General features: G+C 49.7%; 1 protein-coding gene across 11 annotated transcripts in view; it reads right to left on the reverse strand.

Annotated features, from left to right (window-relative positions):
• The window catches only part of MSI2 (musashi RNA binding protein 2), a 398,131-nt gene that overhangs the window by 123,486 nt on the left and 258,862 nt on the right, over positions 1 to 15,783 (reverse strand). For all 11 annotated transcript variants that reach the window (XM_058283920.2, XM_058283921.2, XM_058283923.2 and 8 more), the window contains one exon: positions 10,817 to 10,865. In XM_058283920.2, the coding sequence (XP_058139903.1) occupies positions 10,817 to 10,865 (49 nt within the window). The remainder of the gene's footprint in view (positions 1 to 10,816; positions 10,866 to 15,783) is intronic.

Genomic DNA, 15,783 nt, shown 5'->3' on the forward strand with positions numbered 1-15,783 from the left:
CAGTTTTTCAAGTGTCCCTCTCTCCTGGAAGAAAAAAGTCTTTAGCACTCTAAGGTCATTGTTTTTGTGCAATTTCAGGGTTTTTGGCTAAATCAGATTTAGGGAAGACTTCTGAACTGTCATGATTTGCGGGCCATGTTCTCAGGTGAAGTCTTTTCTCCAGTTTCTCCTGTATATACTTTTACCAAAGGAGCAGCTTGATGGGAACAGGAGCCTGGGGAGAAGAAAAGCCACATTCAGCCAGCAGGCCTGCAGCAAGCCAGGGGACAAGTTCAAGAGGGAGCAATGCTTCACCTTCATCCTGGAGCACTTGACCGCATTCAGGGGTTAACCTTCTCTCAAGTCAGCAAGCCTGAGCCTTCATTCCCCAAGCAGAGGTAGTATCTGTATTCTTATTAGTAGTAAAAGAATGGTTAATATGCTAACAGTAAAGCGAAGATTTGCAGGGAGTCTCCCAAGTGCCAGATGCTTCACAGAGATGGCTTATTTCATTTACATCTCCCAAGTCCACGAGTTAATAACATTAACCCCATTTAACAGATGAGAAAACTGAGGTTCAGATAAATTTAACAATGTGCCCTGGGTCTCACGGCTGAGAATATGAACCCAGTAGCATGACTTCAGACCTCAGCTGTCACCCCTTTGCCCCAAGTTCCCCCACCTCAGAAGGCCCATTCACTCGGCCCGACTAGGCTCTTAAGCTATAAAAAGCAATGGGGACACGGAGGGGGACTGTGCATTGGCTGCACTGTGTAAGGCCCTGCGAGTCTATTTATCCTAACTTGGGTTAGGAAAACGCTTTTCACATTTTTCGTCTTCAATTACAAAGCACACTGAACCTCTGGGGCGGAGGAGTGCCAGTTCTGCATCCCAGGGCCTCCCCCTCTGCCCTCTTCCCTCTCTGGTCTCAGAAGAACTTGAACAAACCAGGCTGCTCTGCAGACCGGGGCCAGTCCGGCCATTCTAATTATAGCAGTGCCTGGGAAGAGCAGAACCTACTAGAAAACCCTCATCTATCTATCTGACTCAGTTTATGGACAGACACGACCGCAAGGGAAAGGAGTCTCGGCTGCAGATAATCACGTCTGGGGGGGGGGGGCTCCCCAGTCCCCCTCAGTGACAGAATGGAAAACAAGTCCTAGGCAGGGCCATTCCTCACCCCATAAGCACGGGCCCACGTGAGGCACACACCAGCTAATCCCGAGGACTGTAATCACAACCAACTCTGAAAATCCGTGTGCATCTGTCAGGAATGAGGCAAAAGAGGAGCGAGTTAGGGTGCTGGGAGCATCGAGAATTTTCTTTTGAAAATTTTCTTTCATGTCAAATTACTACAACATAATGGAACGAATTTTTAAAATTTACACTAAAAAAAGTACATGTCTGGATAGGTAACAAGTGTGCCTGGTTCAATATGCCAAAGGTAAATGAGTATATAGCAAAAAAGCTTTCCCTTATCTCTGTACCATAAATAAAAACACTTGTTTTTTATTTATGTACATACATATGCAGAAAACATTTGAGAGTTTCCTATGGCCAGAGACTGTTCCAAGCCCCTGACACTTAACAGAGTTAAGCCTCAGGCTAACCGGAAGTCATCATTCATTCCTAGTTTACCGATAAGGAATCTGTGTCACAGAGAGGATAAGCGATTTGCCCACGGTCGCCCAGCTATTAAGGGACAGAGCTTAGATTCCAACACCAGCTGCCTGGCTCCAGAGCATGTCCCCTTAACCACTATGCCATCCTGCCTCTCTGTTACCAGTCTGGTGGGTATACTTTCCAAAACATTCTATACACAGGCAAGCCTAGAGTTGTGCGTGGGCAGGAGAGGGAAAAGATATCCAAAGGGGGAAGAAAATTTCAAGATTAGAGTCCTAAAAATTCAAATACTATTTTTAGTTTGCCCTAAAGAAGTGAAACCAATGGGGACTTATTTAAGCGGAGAGGGAAAGAACTGAAGTTTGCAGAGCCCTTATTGCTCGCTGTGGGCCCTCTACCTGCTGTCTCGGTTAACTCAGGGTCTGGGTGTCTGACCTCCACAAGAGAGCAAGACAGGGCTCGAGGCCATTCAGTAATTTGCCTGAAATCACACCGACGGGTAAGCTGGGATCAGAAACCAAATAAGTCCAACTCAAAAACTCTGGCTCTTTCCAACATGCCGTGCTGATGGGCAGAGAGAGCGCCAGGCTAGCACCTGCCCTCCCACCAGCAAGGCTCCAAACAGAAGCCAAAGTCCAGAGCTGCTTCAGAACTGGGGAGGCAGCTACCCAGGGCTTTCGGAGCCCCCTGACCCAGTCCTGGAGGCCCTCTAAAGCCCCTCCCAGCACGGTGATGCTGGGAACGGGGTGCTTTTAAGCCAGTCACCAAGCAGAAGGCTCACTTCTCTCCGAGCTCCCAGACTCTGCCCTCGCGGAGCTCTTAAAACGTGCTGTGACAGCCCAGAGCCTGGGCCTCTGTGGGGAACTGATCGAACAAAGGCCTCATTGTCCCTCCTACACAAATCTATTTCTGGGTCAATGAAGTTGCTGACCCGGGCCCACTCCCTTTCCAACCCCGTGGGCTGCAGCTGGGAGGGAGGCAGGAAAGCCTATTAGCTCACCACCCTTTTGGTGCCAGGGCTTTCATTCCCAAGGAAAGAAGTTTAAGGTTTATACTTGGGCTAAAGAGAATGCCTCTCATGCAGGGGTGCCAAACTCCCCCAGCTTCACAGGCTCCCTCTTGCCCTGGGCAGCCCTGTCCTACGCCCACACCCCACCAGCTGGGTTGCTAGGGAGTAGAGGGCCATGTCTACCAAGAAAGGCAGGTGAACAGAAACCAAGCTGCTGCACTGATTAATATCTCAAGAGACAGCGCCGGAATGGGCGCTTCTGGAATGTAGTTAGCTCAGGGGGAAAAAAATGAAAGCGCACTCCTTGCTTTCCTGTCAGAAATAAAATTAAGGTCCCAGATCGATGTTGCCAGGGGAGGGATATCTTACGGGAATCTCTAATGGCCTCCTCTACATGTTTTCAAGTTCACAGTCCCCTTCAACCCTGCCCTTTTAATTGGTTATTTGTGAGGTCATGTTTGCGCCAATTTCTCGGGAAGGCTAATGGTGTTTATTTAATGACAAAATAAAATGTGCCGACAGCTCTGGGGCTGGTCTCTGAAAAGGGCTCGGGGTGACTCCGCAGCCCTCCATTGCCTCACGGGCTCCTCGCAGGCTCTGCAAGAGAGCTTGGCATGGGTCAGTGACTGGCCAAGCCTGGAGGGCAATTTGCTGGGGGTGGGGGGCCCAGGTCACATGGCTGATGGGCAAAGCACAGCCAGGGAAGGTGGAGGCTGGAGGCAGGTGGGCACATGCTCATGGCATTGGGGCATGAGCACACAGAAGCACACCCACCCCTGTGGTCCCTGCTTTAGAACGGACCCTGTAGAAGCACAGAACCTTGGGTGCTGGGCATCCAGGCTCTTCCCCACGAGGCAAGCAACTGCCCCTTCATGCCACCTCTGGACGTGGCCATTCTTCCTCATTCTGGGCTGAAGTGTGCTCAACTTTAAGCCCGCCCATGACTCTGTCAATGGAATCTCTTCAAATACTCAAAAGTAGCAATTAATGCCCTCCTCCCCCAATGTCTCTAGGCCTCTTTTATCCAGGCTGGACTGGAGGAGACTCAGTTCTCTTCTGGAGTCCTGGTGTGCCATGTCTTTCTTAAAACAGTAGTCTTCCCCCCGCCCCTCAAGGGTCCCCGTCCCCTCTGGGAAGTCTATAGAGCAGAGAACAAGATTATCATTCATCACCTACTGTGAACTTGACTTGCATAAGAGAGCCCGATTTGCATTTTGGTGGCCAGGGACTACTGAACTGTTCCGTGAGGCCCAGAGCACTCCTCGCTTGCTGTAAGTGGCCTATGACAGACCAGCTTTCACGTCACCTGGCTTCCAACTGATCAGGTGCAGCATCACGTTCAGTTCTTGGCTTCCAGGCTTCCAGTAACCCCCTCAGAGGAGGGTGCCATGGGTGCTCAGCACAGCCGTGAGTGGTGGGGAAAACACAAAGGGCCTAACTCCAGCCGGGACCACAGACAACAATGGCAGGTGCCCTCCTGTCACACAAGGGTCAGCACACACCTGTATTAGGCTTTCTACTCCATCCCTTCTCTTAGGATGTGCCCCTCCCCACCCAGAGGGGCTTATCCTCTTTGCCAAACCCCTTCTTCTCCATCCCACAAGGTCATGTCTCCAGGTTGTGGAGTCCAACCTTCCCTTCTAGGTACATAAAGTAGAATGTTAGAATCTAATTGGGAAGAAGGGCAAAATTATCTTTCATATCCACAGCAATAGATGAAGCAATGCCCTTCCCTTTTCTTTTTTTTTAAAAGTTTAATGCTGATAGAACAAAAAGAAGCCTGTTTCTGGGGAAACAGGCACCCACAAACAGCTGTCCCGTGATTCTTAATCATCTTTACATAAAAGAGTCAATCAGGACTTCAGAGGTCAATTTCAAAAGTGAGTGTCTGGCAGGTAGGGTATTAAGGGCTGTTTTTTCCCCTTAGAAAAGCATTATCGTCCATCACAACTCCAGCGACATTTTACTGGCACCCTTTTAACAAATAAACCAATTACATAAATTACTGAGATACTCAACCTCGGCCAACTGCGCGTGGGGGACGAGATGCTGTGCAAGCTCCGTGGAGAAGCCAAGCTCTCCGGCCCGCTGTGGGAGGGTGGGTCTGCGTGAGCTCCCCTCCCTGGCTGGCCCACCTGCCCCGTGCCATCCCAGGCCAGAAGCTCCAAATAAGGCACAGCCACCCAAAGTGAGGACCCTCCACCCAGGCCCTCCTGGTGACAGTCCTCTCTGGGGTTCACAAAACCATCCCTCCACTGAAGGTGGTGTAGGGGACAGGGCTGCCTGGGGGTCTTGGATCCTCGGGAGGGGGCCTGGGGCTGAGTCTCCGAGCTGCTATATGTCTCCAAAAACCATTAGCACTGCACTTAATGAGCGCCTGCTAACCGTTGGGAGAGGAGTCATCCATCACACTAATCTTTATTTTTCTCTCCGTGGGTCCTGTTCCTTCACCTCTGGCAATGTTCTGGAACAAACAGGCCTGCTGGGTAACGGAGCCATGGGGAGTGGGGAGGGCGGTGCCCTAAGCCCTCTCCTCTGCACTCTGCCAGAAACCATCCCCTCGCCGGCTGACCCTTGCCAGGCCATCCCATCCCAGAAGCTTCAAAGACACCCCGCTCATTTTCCACTGGGCCCCCACCCATCCAGCTCTCCCCTGCTGGCTCAGAGGCACCCAGGGCCCTGAGTCAGAGGGAGGGACAGTCGAGGTTCCTCTAAAGTGACATCCATTTGGGGGTGTGGAGCGTGGAAAGCAGAGGAGGCTCCGTTCCTCCAAAAGGTAGTGAGTGTGAGACGTATTTCAGCAACCAACACCCGGTGGTCTACCTCCTCAGAGGGGACCATGGCTGTGGGAAGAGGGAAGACAGAGCCCTCCTGCCCTCCCCAGTCCCCTGCCAACAAAGGAGGGAACCAGGATGGTACCTTGCAGCATCTTCCTCCCACCTCTCCCCCTTCCAGCCCCACTGTGGGATCAGCACCTAATGCTGAATTCAAGAGCTTATCTGAGTTCTGCAAGGAGGAGGCAACAAACTTTCCCCCAATGAATAAATCCTTTGATGATCAGCCCAATATTTTTTCAGACCACCTCAAACAACTTTTAGAGAAAAAGAGTAAATGAAATGACTGACAAAATTGGAAAGCCACCGCTCTCTCTCCCTTTGGGCACAGATAACCTCATGGAAAACCATACAATGAAAGTGATGGGATAGGCCATGGAGAGCCCCAGCTCCTACCAGCGACTCGATTCCTTCTTGCTGGGCAGCCTGAACCAGCCAGGCGGCAGTCTAAAGTTTTACTGCCTGAGTTTCTCCATCTGGAATGGAGCACGCAGCAGTCCAGCGGGAAAGGCTGGCGTGGAGCAGACCTAACAGTGACGGAAGTGCACAAGTCCCTAAACTCCCGACTCCCGTCTCTAACTACTGCCTAGTGGAGCTCTGGCAGGCAGGCTCCGCCCGACTAGCGTGCGGCTCTGGGCCCCTCCACTCACCTGGGAGCGCCTGTCCTCAAGAAGCAATAGTGTGCCAGGTCCTGCGTATGTGAGTGCCAGGAAGCCTGGGCTGTTGCTTCTGAGGGTGTTAGCACGACCTGGTTAGACAGCCACAGAACCCACTACCACCCCACCGTGGGTGCTGGGCTGTGACACCCAGATCCTCCTGCAGGAAGGTCTTCTCCAGCGGCTCGGGTGCTGCTGGGTGACTGTCCCCAGCTGTCGGGCCCCTCCAGGATCTCCCCCATGAAGCCCAAGGTCACACCCTTTCCTGGGGTAGGGTGCATCCAATGACTGACGAACAAAAGGGCCTAAAGCCCGGCCCTCTCGCCCAGCCGGTCTGCTCTGAAGGGCCACCCTATCGACAGACCCTCCCAGGGCATCCCGTGCCCACTTCCTCCTCCACCTGCTGCTGCTGAGAGCACCCCCAGAAACCTGCACGCCAGTGCCCAGCTTCACATGCGCTCCCAGGGAACCCAATCTATGACGAATGCGTCCCTGGCCATTTTAAAAGAGGGAATTACTTGTGGACAATCTCAGTTAAAAAGCTGTACTGCGGGTCCTGGAGCTCATCAATCCTAGCACCTGATTTTACAGAAAGTAACGTGAGATGCTCAGAGAGGGGGGGAGATGTGCCCCAGGTGAGGCATCAAGGGAGCAGCAGAGGCTGCAGGGTGCTCCACACTCTCAGGAGAAAGGTGGGAGAAAGCTGCACTTCTGGGGTTCTAGCCATGGGAGTCAGACACTGAAGCGACCCCTCTGTCTGCTTCCAAGGTGGAGGACACGGACCCCCACCCCTCCACTCACTCCTGCGGAGGGCTCACGGTCTCCTGTCCCTGGGGTTCTTCCCCACGGTGCTGAGGTGAAGGACAAACGTAACAGGAGAAGAAATACAGGCTGTGCCTTTGTGCACAAGAAGAGCCAAGGTGCCAAGCAGATGACACCGAAGGCCATCTTTGCCCCACAGAGGACCAGGGCCGGGGGTGGCGACCATGGAGCATGGAGCGGAAACTCAGGTGTGGCCTCTAGCTGATAATGGGAAGGGCAGCCAGAGGGTCTTCCCCGGCCTGAGTGGGTCCCAGGAGCCAGGCCCAGGCCTTGGGGTTTTCCCTGCACAGCAGCTGTGTCACAGCACCATGGACTGCCCAGAGAGTCTTCAAAACGCCTGGGGTTGAGGATGGAGGGACGTCCGCAGGCGGCCCAGCAGGGCTGGTTTAGAGGTTTGCTGAGAAGTGTGCTGTGCCAGCACCTCAGGGACTAGGGCCTGGCCTCTTCAAGAAGGAAGCTCGAGGCACTGCCAGACTTGGAGGTGTCCTCAAGTGCTGCTGCCACAGCACTTTCTTTTTGATAAGATCATGGAAATCAGGAAGCCAAGGAGGTGCAGGTAAGTTGGGCCAGGTGACTGCAGGAGGATTTTATTTTCCTGTGCTTAATGCCCAATTCCAAATGCACACTTCCATCAGGCCATAGATGCAGCAGCCCGCTCATTCCACACTGATGATTCACGCGTGGGATAGGTTCTTTTTTTTTTTTTAAAACATCATGTTTTTTAACTCCCCTATATGCTCTGACTCCCTGAAGTATTATTCTTCTCAGCTTTAGCACCCATTTCAGAGAGCGTTTTTTTTTTTTTTTTAAAGATTTATTTATTTATTTATTTAATTCCTCCCCCCCCACCGGTTGTCTGTTCTTGGTGTCTGTTTGCTGCGTCTTGTTTCTTTGTCCGCTTCTGTTGTCGTCAGCGGCACGGGAAGTGTGGGCGGCGCCATTCCTGGGCAGGCTGCTCTTTCTTTTCACGCTGGGCGGCTTTCCTCACGGGCGCACTCCTTGCGCATGGGGCTCCCCCACGCGGGGGACACCCTTGCGTGGCACGGCACTCCTTGCGCGCATCAGCGCTGCACATGGCCAGCTCCACACGGGTCAAGGAGGCCCAGGGTTTGAACCGCGGGCCTCCCATATGGTAGACGGACGCCCTAACCACTGGGCCAAAGTCCGTTTCCCCAGAGAGCGTTTTGAGGGATTAGAAAAGGTGTATGGGCCAAAACTCCCCACCTACACAGAAAGAAATTCCTGTGCCGTGGGAAAACCCAGAGGTCAGGGGAGGGCAGCTGCCAGGTCCTTCTTTCTGAGGCGTCTTGGCACACCTTTCTCACTGCCTTCTCTTCTCCTGCCCAGCAGCAGGGGCGGCGGCTCCTGCAGGCTGCAGCCTCTCGAGGCCAGTCGCCGAGGGCCCAGCACTTGGAAGGGCCCCATGTTTGGCTTAAGGCTCTGCTGTCACTACCTGGAAATGTTTCGTTTTGGAATAAGGGGCCCCACAGTTCCACTTTACTGTGGGCTGTAAATTCTGTGGCTGCTCCCGCATCCACGACAGCTCCCTTCAGCCCTGGCAGGGCAGAAGGATGTTTGGGCAGGTGCTGCCAGGGCCTCTGCCTACTCTTCTACCAACGCCCAGCAGAAGTCCTGCTGAGGACGAGTGAGCGATGGGGGTCCATGAAGCCACTCTGAGCACCTCCCCCACCTCACTCCAGGCAGTGCGTCCCTGACCGAGAGGCAGAGGGAAGTCCACCGATTACTGTGCCCAGTGTCTCCTGATCTTTCACCCCTTTGGGAAAAGGAAGAGGTTTCGCCCATAGTGGGAGGGATCTGGGCTAGAAAGAAGAGAGAACTCTTACTGGTACGTCATCTGGGGCTATGCCTGGATGCCCCGTGTTCTGAGAGTGAAGCCCACCTCGGTCAGTTACCAGCTCTGTGACCCTGGACAAGTCCCTGGCCCTCTCAGGTTCTCAGATGTCACAGCTCTTTTCCTACGTGGCTGTGAGGGTTAAATGAGATGATACATATGGAAGCACAAGCCTGACACACAGCAGGAGAGCAAAAAATGTCTTTCATTCATTGATATTCAAAAAGATTAACAGCAACCTTCCAGGATTCTGAACTGTACCAAGCAAATCCGCATTCAGTCAGGGCTAGCCTACCCTGATTATAATTAGATGAAACACTCTTAATAAACCCAGCCCCATCTGGAGCCAACAGAAACAAAGATTTGGTATCAGCAGTTTGAGTCCCTGCTCTGACCTTGGGTGCTTCCTGACCTATCCTTTCTTAGCTTCAGTGATCTCATCAGCAAAACTAGGTGGTGATAACAGTAATGATAATAAGCACTAACATGCGTCACTGTGGATGATGGGCTTGGCAGGCTTTTGGATGCTTTTCAAACACAGTGCATTCCCCAACAAAACCATAGGGAGGGATTACCATTATCTCCATTTTACAGATGAACAAACTAAGGCATAAAGTTGAGTGACTTTCCAAAAGTCCTTACCACCTTCCTGGGGCCACTGTGAAGGTCAAATTAGATGATGTACATGGAAGGGGTGCTTTGGAAACCATAAAGCCAGACTGACACAAAGCAGACGATGATGAAGGATAATTAAGGATGGTTCATCACAGTCACCACCTTCCTCCTCCCAGTGGTCCCTTGAAGCAATGCAACAGACAAATCCATCGCTCTGCTACAGCCATATGCTTGCTCTTCTTTCCCTCCTGCCTTCTCCCCACTCCCCAGCTCCCACGTGCTCCCCATCTCTCCCCTTCCCAGCTACACACCACTGGACATCACAGTTTCAATCAGTCTCAGTTATCCCATTTTGAGGATGCAGTAGATGGAGGCGTGAGGAGCAGGATAACCAGGCGTGTTCAGGGGAGTACCCCCTCTTTCTCTCACTCCCGTAATGATCCCTGCTCACTCCTTCCTCTCTTTCAAGTCAGCTTGCCTCCTCCAAGAGGAGAGGCAGGCAGCCCAGGTTAACTGCCTCTAATCACAGGTGACAGCGGGAATGTAAACACCGCAGGAAACATCTAAATGCAATCCAAGGGGCCGGGAGATGCTGCTTGCTCTCTGGTTCCCCTCCCTTAGGTACAGAAAACACCCACACACCCACACTGTTTCCAGAATGCTACCCCCTTCGGAAGCTCTGCCTTTTTAAAAGGAACCCCAGAAAGAGTGAAATTCAGGAGAACAGGGGAATGGATTATGAAGCCATCCCTTCCTTTAACTCTAACTACCTCTGGGGAGGATTGTCTCGATTTGTCCAATAATTTAAAAAAATTTTTTTTCGTATCATTGCAGGGATTATATAGACCCCAGGCTAAGACGCATTTTCTAAAACTTGGACAGAAGAATAGAGACACAGGGGAAGAGAATACAAACAAGGGCAGATGTCCTGTAAACATTCAGGAGTTGCCACTGGGCATTTCCAATTTGGTACTCTCTGTATACATCCCACAAACCTACAAGGCTTTCTCTCTTTCTCCCTCTCTCTCCTCTTTAGATTGACAGTCTGCTTCTAAACCACCTCCTTCAATGCAAATTGAGAACTCAACTGAGTAATTGCTATGAATAATTTCCACTTGGATCACTTAGTGCTGAGGTTAGCAAGGGACTAAGAAAGTCAGGATTGGAAAGGTCTATCTGAATGTGTGTGTTGGGAGTGGCTGCATAATTTAACAAGAGTTCCCAAGCCAAGAGGAAATGGTTTTTTAATTGTCCAATATTTGGACTCTGTACCCTTATGGCACTCCATCAATACAGATCTTCAACAGATGATCGACTCTATCTGCTTGATCCAGGAATAGTCCCTGGATCTTTTATCAGTGGGACTGGGGATGGGAAGAGGAGGCCAGGAGAGGGCAAAAGGGCAGCCTCCTTGTGGGGGTCTTACCTCTGTGCCTGTTGGTAGTCTTATCAAACATCAGCATGGCATCCTCCACCTGCAAAACAAGTACGGAACAGAGTTTGCTTTAGGAATTTTAACAAAATGTATGAAGCAGTGTATGTTTGGGGTTTTCCATTATAGAAATAATAGCTGTTCATTGAAGAACATTTGAAAGGACAGGAAAAAGTAGACATTAAAAAAAATTGTGTTTCTTCTCAGTACAACTGCAGTTGATATCTACTGTATTTCCCTTTAGTCTTTTTTTTTTTTAAATCTCTGTTTTAATGCAGCTTAAATCATATCATACATGAATTTTCCCTTGCTTTTCCCCTCACATAACACTCAACGTTGCAAACAATTCCCAGGTTATTCTATGTGCATCACAAATGCTTTGACTGCTGCATATTATTTCACAGACTGAGGAGTATAGCTTACTTAATATTCCTCTTTTGATGGAAATATAAGTTGTGTCCAGTTATGAACAATGGAACTTTAATACCTTGATGCAAGGACCTTTTCAAAAACATCAAAGAGAAGAAAATAAGAAAAGCGTCCTCAGTCTCTCCTCCTCACCCCTTCTCCAGCCCTCCCATGTATCCTGCAACCCTTTTGGATATTTCTAGCAATAAAAAGATTTCCAGATCCACTCAATTACTACATAGAGCTCAAGAAACACACTTAAGGAGCCAAAGCCAGCTTTGGGTTTCACTTCTCTTATTTATGATCCAATCCTTTATTTGTTCCTCAAAACACACAACTGTAGTGAAGGTATAGGGCCTATGCAACCAACTACTTACCTGGGGAGAGGACCAGGTGTGGCCAGGTGAGCATTCATTCTGTGCTCAAGGCTGGCCATTAAGATGTAAAGCCACCCCACATGGTTGTGGGTAGGCAGGGTGCTTGGTGCACTTGTCATGTGCGTATGTAGTTGGGAAGGACCAAGCACTGTTCATCTGAGCCCAGAGGCTCCTAGCTCAGCTTGGAGCCTGAGCCGAGCCAGCTGAGAGAAGGAATCCCGTGCTATTCATTCCTCACTCCTGGCCAGCTACAGCCTCAGATGATGAGGAGGAAACTGGGAGAAACAATAAAACTCGGTTTAAAAAGGTGCCTCCAGATCTATTTTTCTAGGTGCAATCAGGTATAATGGGGGAAAAGCAAAATTAAGGTAAGAATGGAAGAGGGGGGTAGGCAAGCCAGACATAAACCTTGAAGGGATGGCCTCTCTTATAAATCCCGTCTGGAGTCAGGGCCCCCTTTTGTTGCTAAGCAACCGAGACGGAAGAAACAGGCTCCTGGGGCCCTCCCCTTCTGGTCCCCATCTCTGAAGTCAGTGGCTGAGAGGAAAACGGTCTTGCATAATGCCTGCTCCTTCAGCAGTGTGCTGGCTGCCCTCTCTCTCCCAGGCACCAGGATGACAGAACTGGGTGATGCTGGTTTGAAGATGACTTGAACAGGGGCTCCTTCACTGGGCCCCTCCCTTGCTGCCCACCCCAGGACAAACCCCAGCCAGGCAGGCTTGAAGAATCCCACACACACCTGCTGAGGCCACACACCCCCCCAGCCGTCCTGGCTCCCCTGCGCCAAGCAAGCAAAACCACCAGAAGATCAACTGGTTTGTTTGTACACAAAGGAGTTACACTTGAGCAGATGGTATCCCAGACTCAGACCCTGGGATTCGATAAGAATTCGAAAGCCTGGGGTGCGGGCGGGTAGGGGGTGAAGCCGGCTGGGTAGCGTGCAGGTAAATGGGACATCTGTTTCAAAACCATCTCCATATTTTCTAAGATGTTTGCCAAATCCTCATTTTGAACCGAAAATGCCTTAACAGAAAGGAAAACAATCTCCCTTCTGTGTTGGCCATGTTTTGGTTCTGAAACTCAGATCCCCTTAGGAAATAAATATTTTGAATATTTTAAAAATGTATTTTTAAAACTCCCCTTCCAGCAGAGCGATTGGCTCCCTCTTTTCCTTCCAAAGCATGAACGTTTTCTAATGCTGCCCTTCTAACATCCACCCCATCCTGGTGAGTGTGTGTGTGTGTGTATGGGGGCAGGGGGGGGAGATCTGTATAGGTTTGTTAGGGCAACCACTATCGTAAAGAATATAATAACTCTTTCCACTATAGACCAGTTGTACAATGGGACTCGCAAAGACCTCCTGAATAAAGTGTCAGGGCGAAAAAAAATTTCTATGAACACTTTACAAAATAAAACATCTAAGAAGTGGCTAGAGAGAAAGAGAAAGAAAAAAAAAATCAATATGGATAAGTCCCGGTGCTGGGGGCAGGAGTTTCAGCGATTGCAAAACACTTATTAATTCAGAGAAGCCATCAATGCAATGGAAATCTGGCAGAACAGCAAGAGCTGAAACTAGAAGAATTTGAATATACAAAGACTGAATAGAATGAAAAACACAGCCTCACATACGGGGCTGTTTCTCACGGTTCTCTGTGAATCAAACAGAAGAGACTTGTGTGAGTCTCGTCAAGGGGAAATGAGGGGCACAGTCAAGGTAACTGGCATCCAACCCAGGAGAGAGCTGGCTGGCTGAATGACTGACGCTCTCACTCCCTCACGTGGAACCCAGGCCCAGCCTCGCTCAGGGTGCCAGAACCCACCAGGGGTAGGAGAGCTGGAAACAGGTGTTCTTCTGGCCTCAGGTAGAAACTACTATTAACTCTTGTTAAATGCATTGAGGGGATACCACCCCTTCCCCTGATTAGCACTGTACTTAGTGTTCATCATGCACTAAGGAGAGAACCTGCCCCAAAGGAGAGAAAGGAAGAGGAGGTATGTGAACCTCAGCATACTTTGTCCCATGCTCTGCACAAGCTCAGTCTGTTTTTGGAGAAGATTATTCCAACCTTGAAATCTGCCTTGTAAGACTTGGAGGCATGCACGGAGTTGAGATGGCATTGTACAGAAATTAGCCATATTGGTCTGGAAATGTTAAGCTTAATTTCCCCCCATTTGTACAGGGGTAACACACTGTATTAAACCTATAAGGTCTTATCTACATGGGTTTGATTACAGAAGCTAATATTCTCTAAATAATGGAGGGAAAAAAAAAAACTAGAGGCAGATTTAAAATGCAGACCTGGTATCCATAATGATGTTTCTTTGTGAATGAAAAAGCAGGTAAAGAAACTTCTGGGTGAGATGGCTGGGCATGCCCTAAGTCTCTGCTCCGACACTAAAATGTCCTGAACATGTATTTCTGACTAAAGCAAGGTTCAGGCTATGCTGTACTGTCCTTGGGAGGGGGTGCCATGCATATACCATACCTGATAGTCGATAAAAGGGAAGTCATATTTCCCAATATCTTGGGCCAATACAATGGGGTGGAGATCAATGGTATGCCCGCTTTGGGTCTTGCCTAAGAGGGTGTACATGTGTCTGCTTGTTCTCTCGTGCACTTCTGCCATCACCATAGGGACATGATGCCCAGTTCACTTGCTGGAGAATGGGAGACACATGGAGCCGACCAGTTCCCCCTAAATGCCCCCGCTGAGGCCAGGCTAGATCAGATCATAGCTAGCTGATCCTAAAATATATGAGGGAACCCAGCAAGATTAGCAGAATCATTTCCGGTGGACTCCGGACACATAAAATAAACAGGTATTGTGGTTGTTTGTTACACGGCTTTCTTGTGGTAAGAGATAACTGGTACATGGTCCCTGTTCTCAAAAAACAAAACAAAACAAAACACAAAGGAAAAGATGTTCATAATCTATTAGAGGATACACAGACATTCTCAAATAATACTGGAGAGCAAACAAAGGCAAGAAACGGGACAGAAGCAGGGGAGGTGCTGAATGTGGGCCAAGCATTAAACTATAAGGTTCCATAGTCCAAATGGAACTCAGGTATTAGGGTGTGGAGGTATCTCTTCTAAATTCCTTCCCAGCAGCGAGGGTGGAGAAGGAGATTCTAGAAGTGCCAAGAAAAGCTGGCAGCATGTTCCTCACTAGACTAGCACCATGAAAGTCAGCAATAATTAGCACTCAAGTCAGTGGGTGATGCCTCTCTAATCCTAATTCATTTAATGAATGAGCAAACCTTCTTCATAATGAGTCAAAAGATTTATTGTGAGCCAGGCATTCTTGCTGGTGATTTCATAAGTAGCCAGATGGTGTTGACTGTAGCCAGAGGTTAGACTCTAGTCAGCATAAGTCATGTGCTAGCTGAACAGGAAAACTTTAAAGTTACAATGCATAGTCACTCTTGTTAAGAGAGGTCAAAGGTTCTATTTGTCAAGTTGGTTGGCCCAAGACGTGATTCCAGAGCATGCCCCCGGATCACTGCCTCTTCTGCCCATTGGCTTGCAGTTTGGGCTCTGCAAGTAGACAACAGGTGAGTGAGGCCAAACTGACTTGGAGATGCAGAAAAACTGTCCCCAGGGAAAGGAGTTACCAGTAATATCTCAGCAGGTGCTGGAAGGCAGCTGAGCATGGCAGGCTCAAGACACAAAGCCCGGGGAGTACCCAGGTTCTGATCCCACCTCTGTCACAATTTGGGAGCTCATTGAGGACAAGCCACCTTCCTTCTCTTTTCTTAGTTTCTCATTTGTAAAAGGAGGGAGCTCTACAAGATGTCACCTAAGAGCCCTTTGAAAGTACTGTCTGCCTAGAATGCTAAAATGGACTTCAGGGGCTGCTGGGACAACATCTGGGAGCATCAAGTTCACTGCTGGACCCTTGCAAATCTCAGCTCTGTGAAGATGTTCCAGGACTTTGCTGTGGCCAACACACGCCCTGAGAAATTTCCTAGTCCTCTCAGGATACAAACACACCCACCCACACACCATACATATCAAGAACAAAGCAGGAAATGGCACTTCAAATGCTCCTTAAGTTTTCTGGTCAGATACAGGGGGAGGGGAAGCAGAAAGAAAGAAGCCCAGCTCTTTAAACTCCCCCAGAACAAATGCACTTGGATTTCTCTTCCTGCTCCCACACAAATGCTTGAAGTGTT

The sequence above is a fragment of the Dasypus novemcinctus genome, chromosome 21 (assembly GCF_030445035.2).
Source record: "Dasypus novemcinctus isolate mDasNov1 chromosome 21, mDasNov1.1.hap2, whole genome shotgun sequence".
Taxonomy (NCBI): Eukaryota; Metazoa; Chordata; class Mammalia; order Cingulata; family Dasypodidae; genus Dasypus; species Dasypus novemcinctus.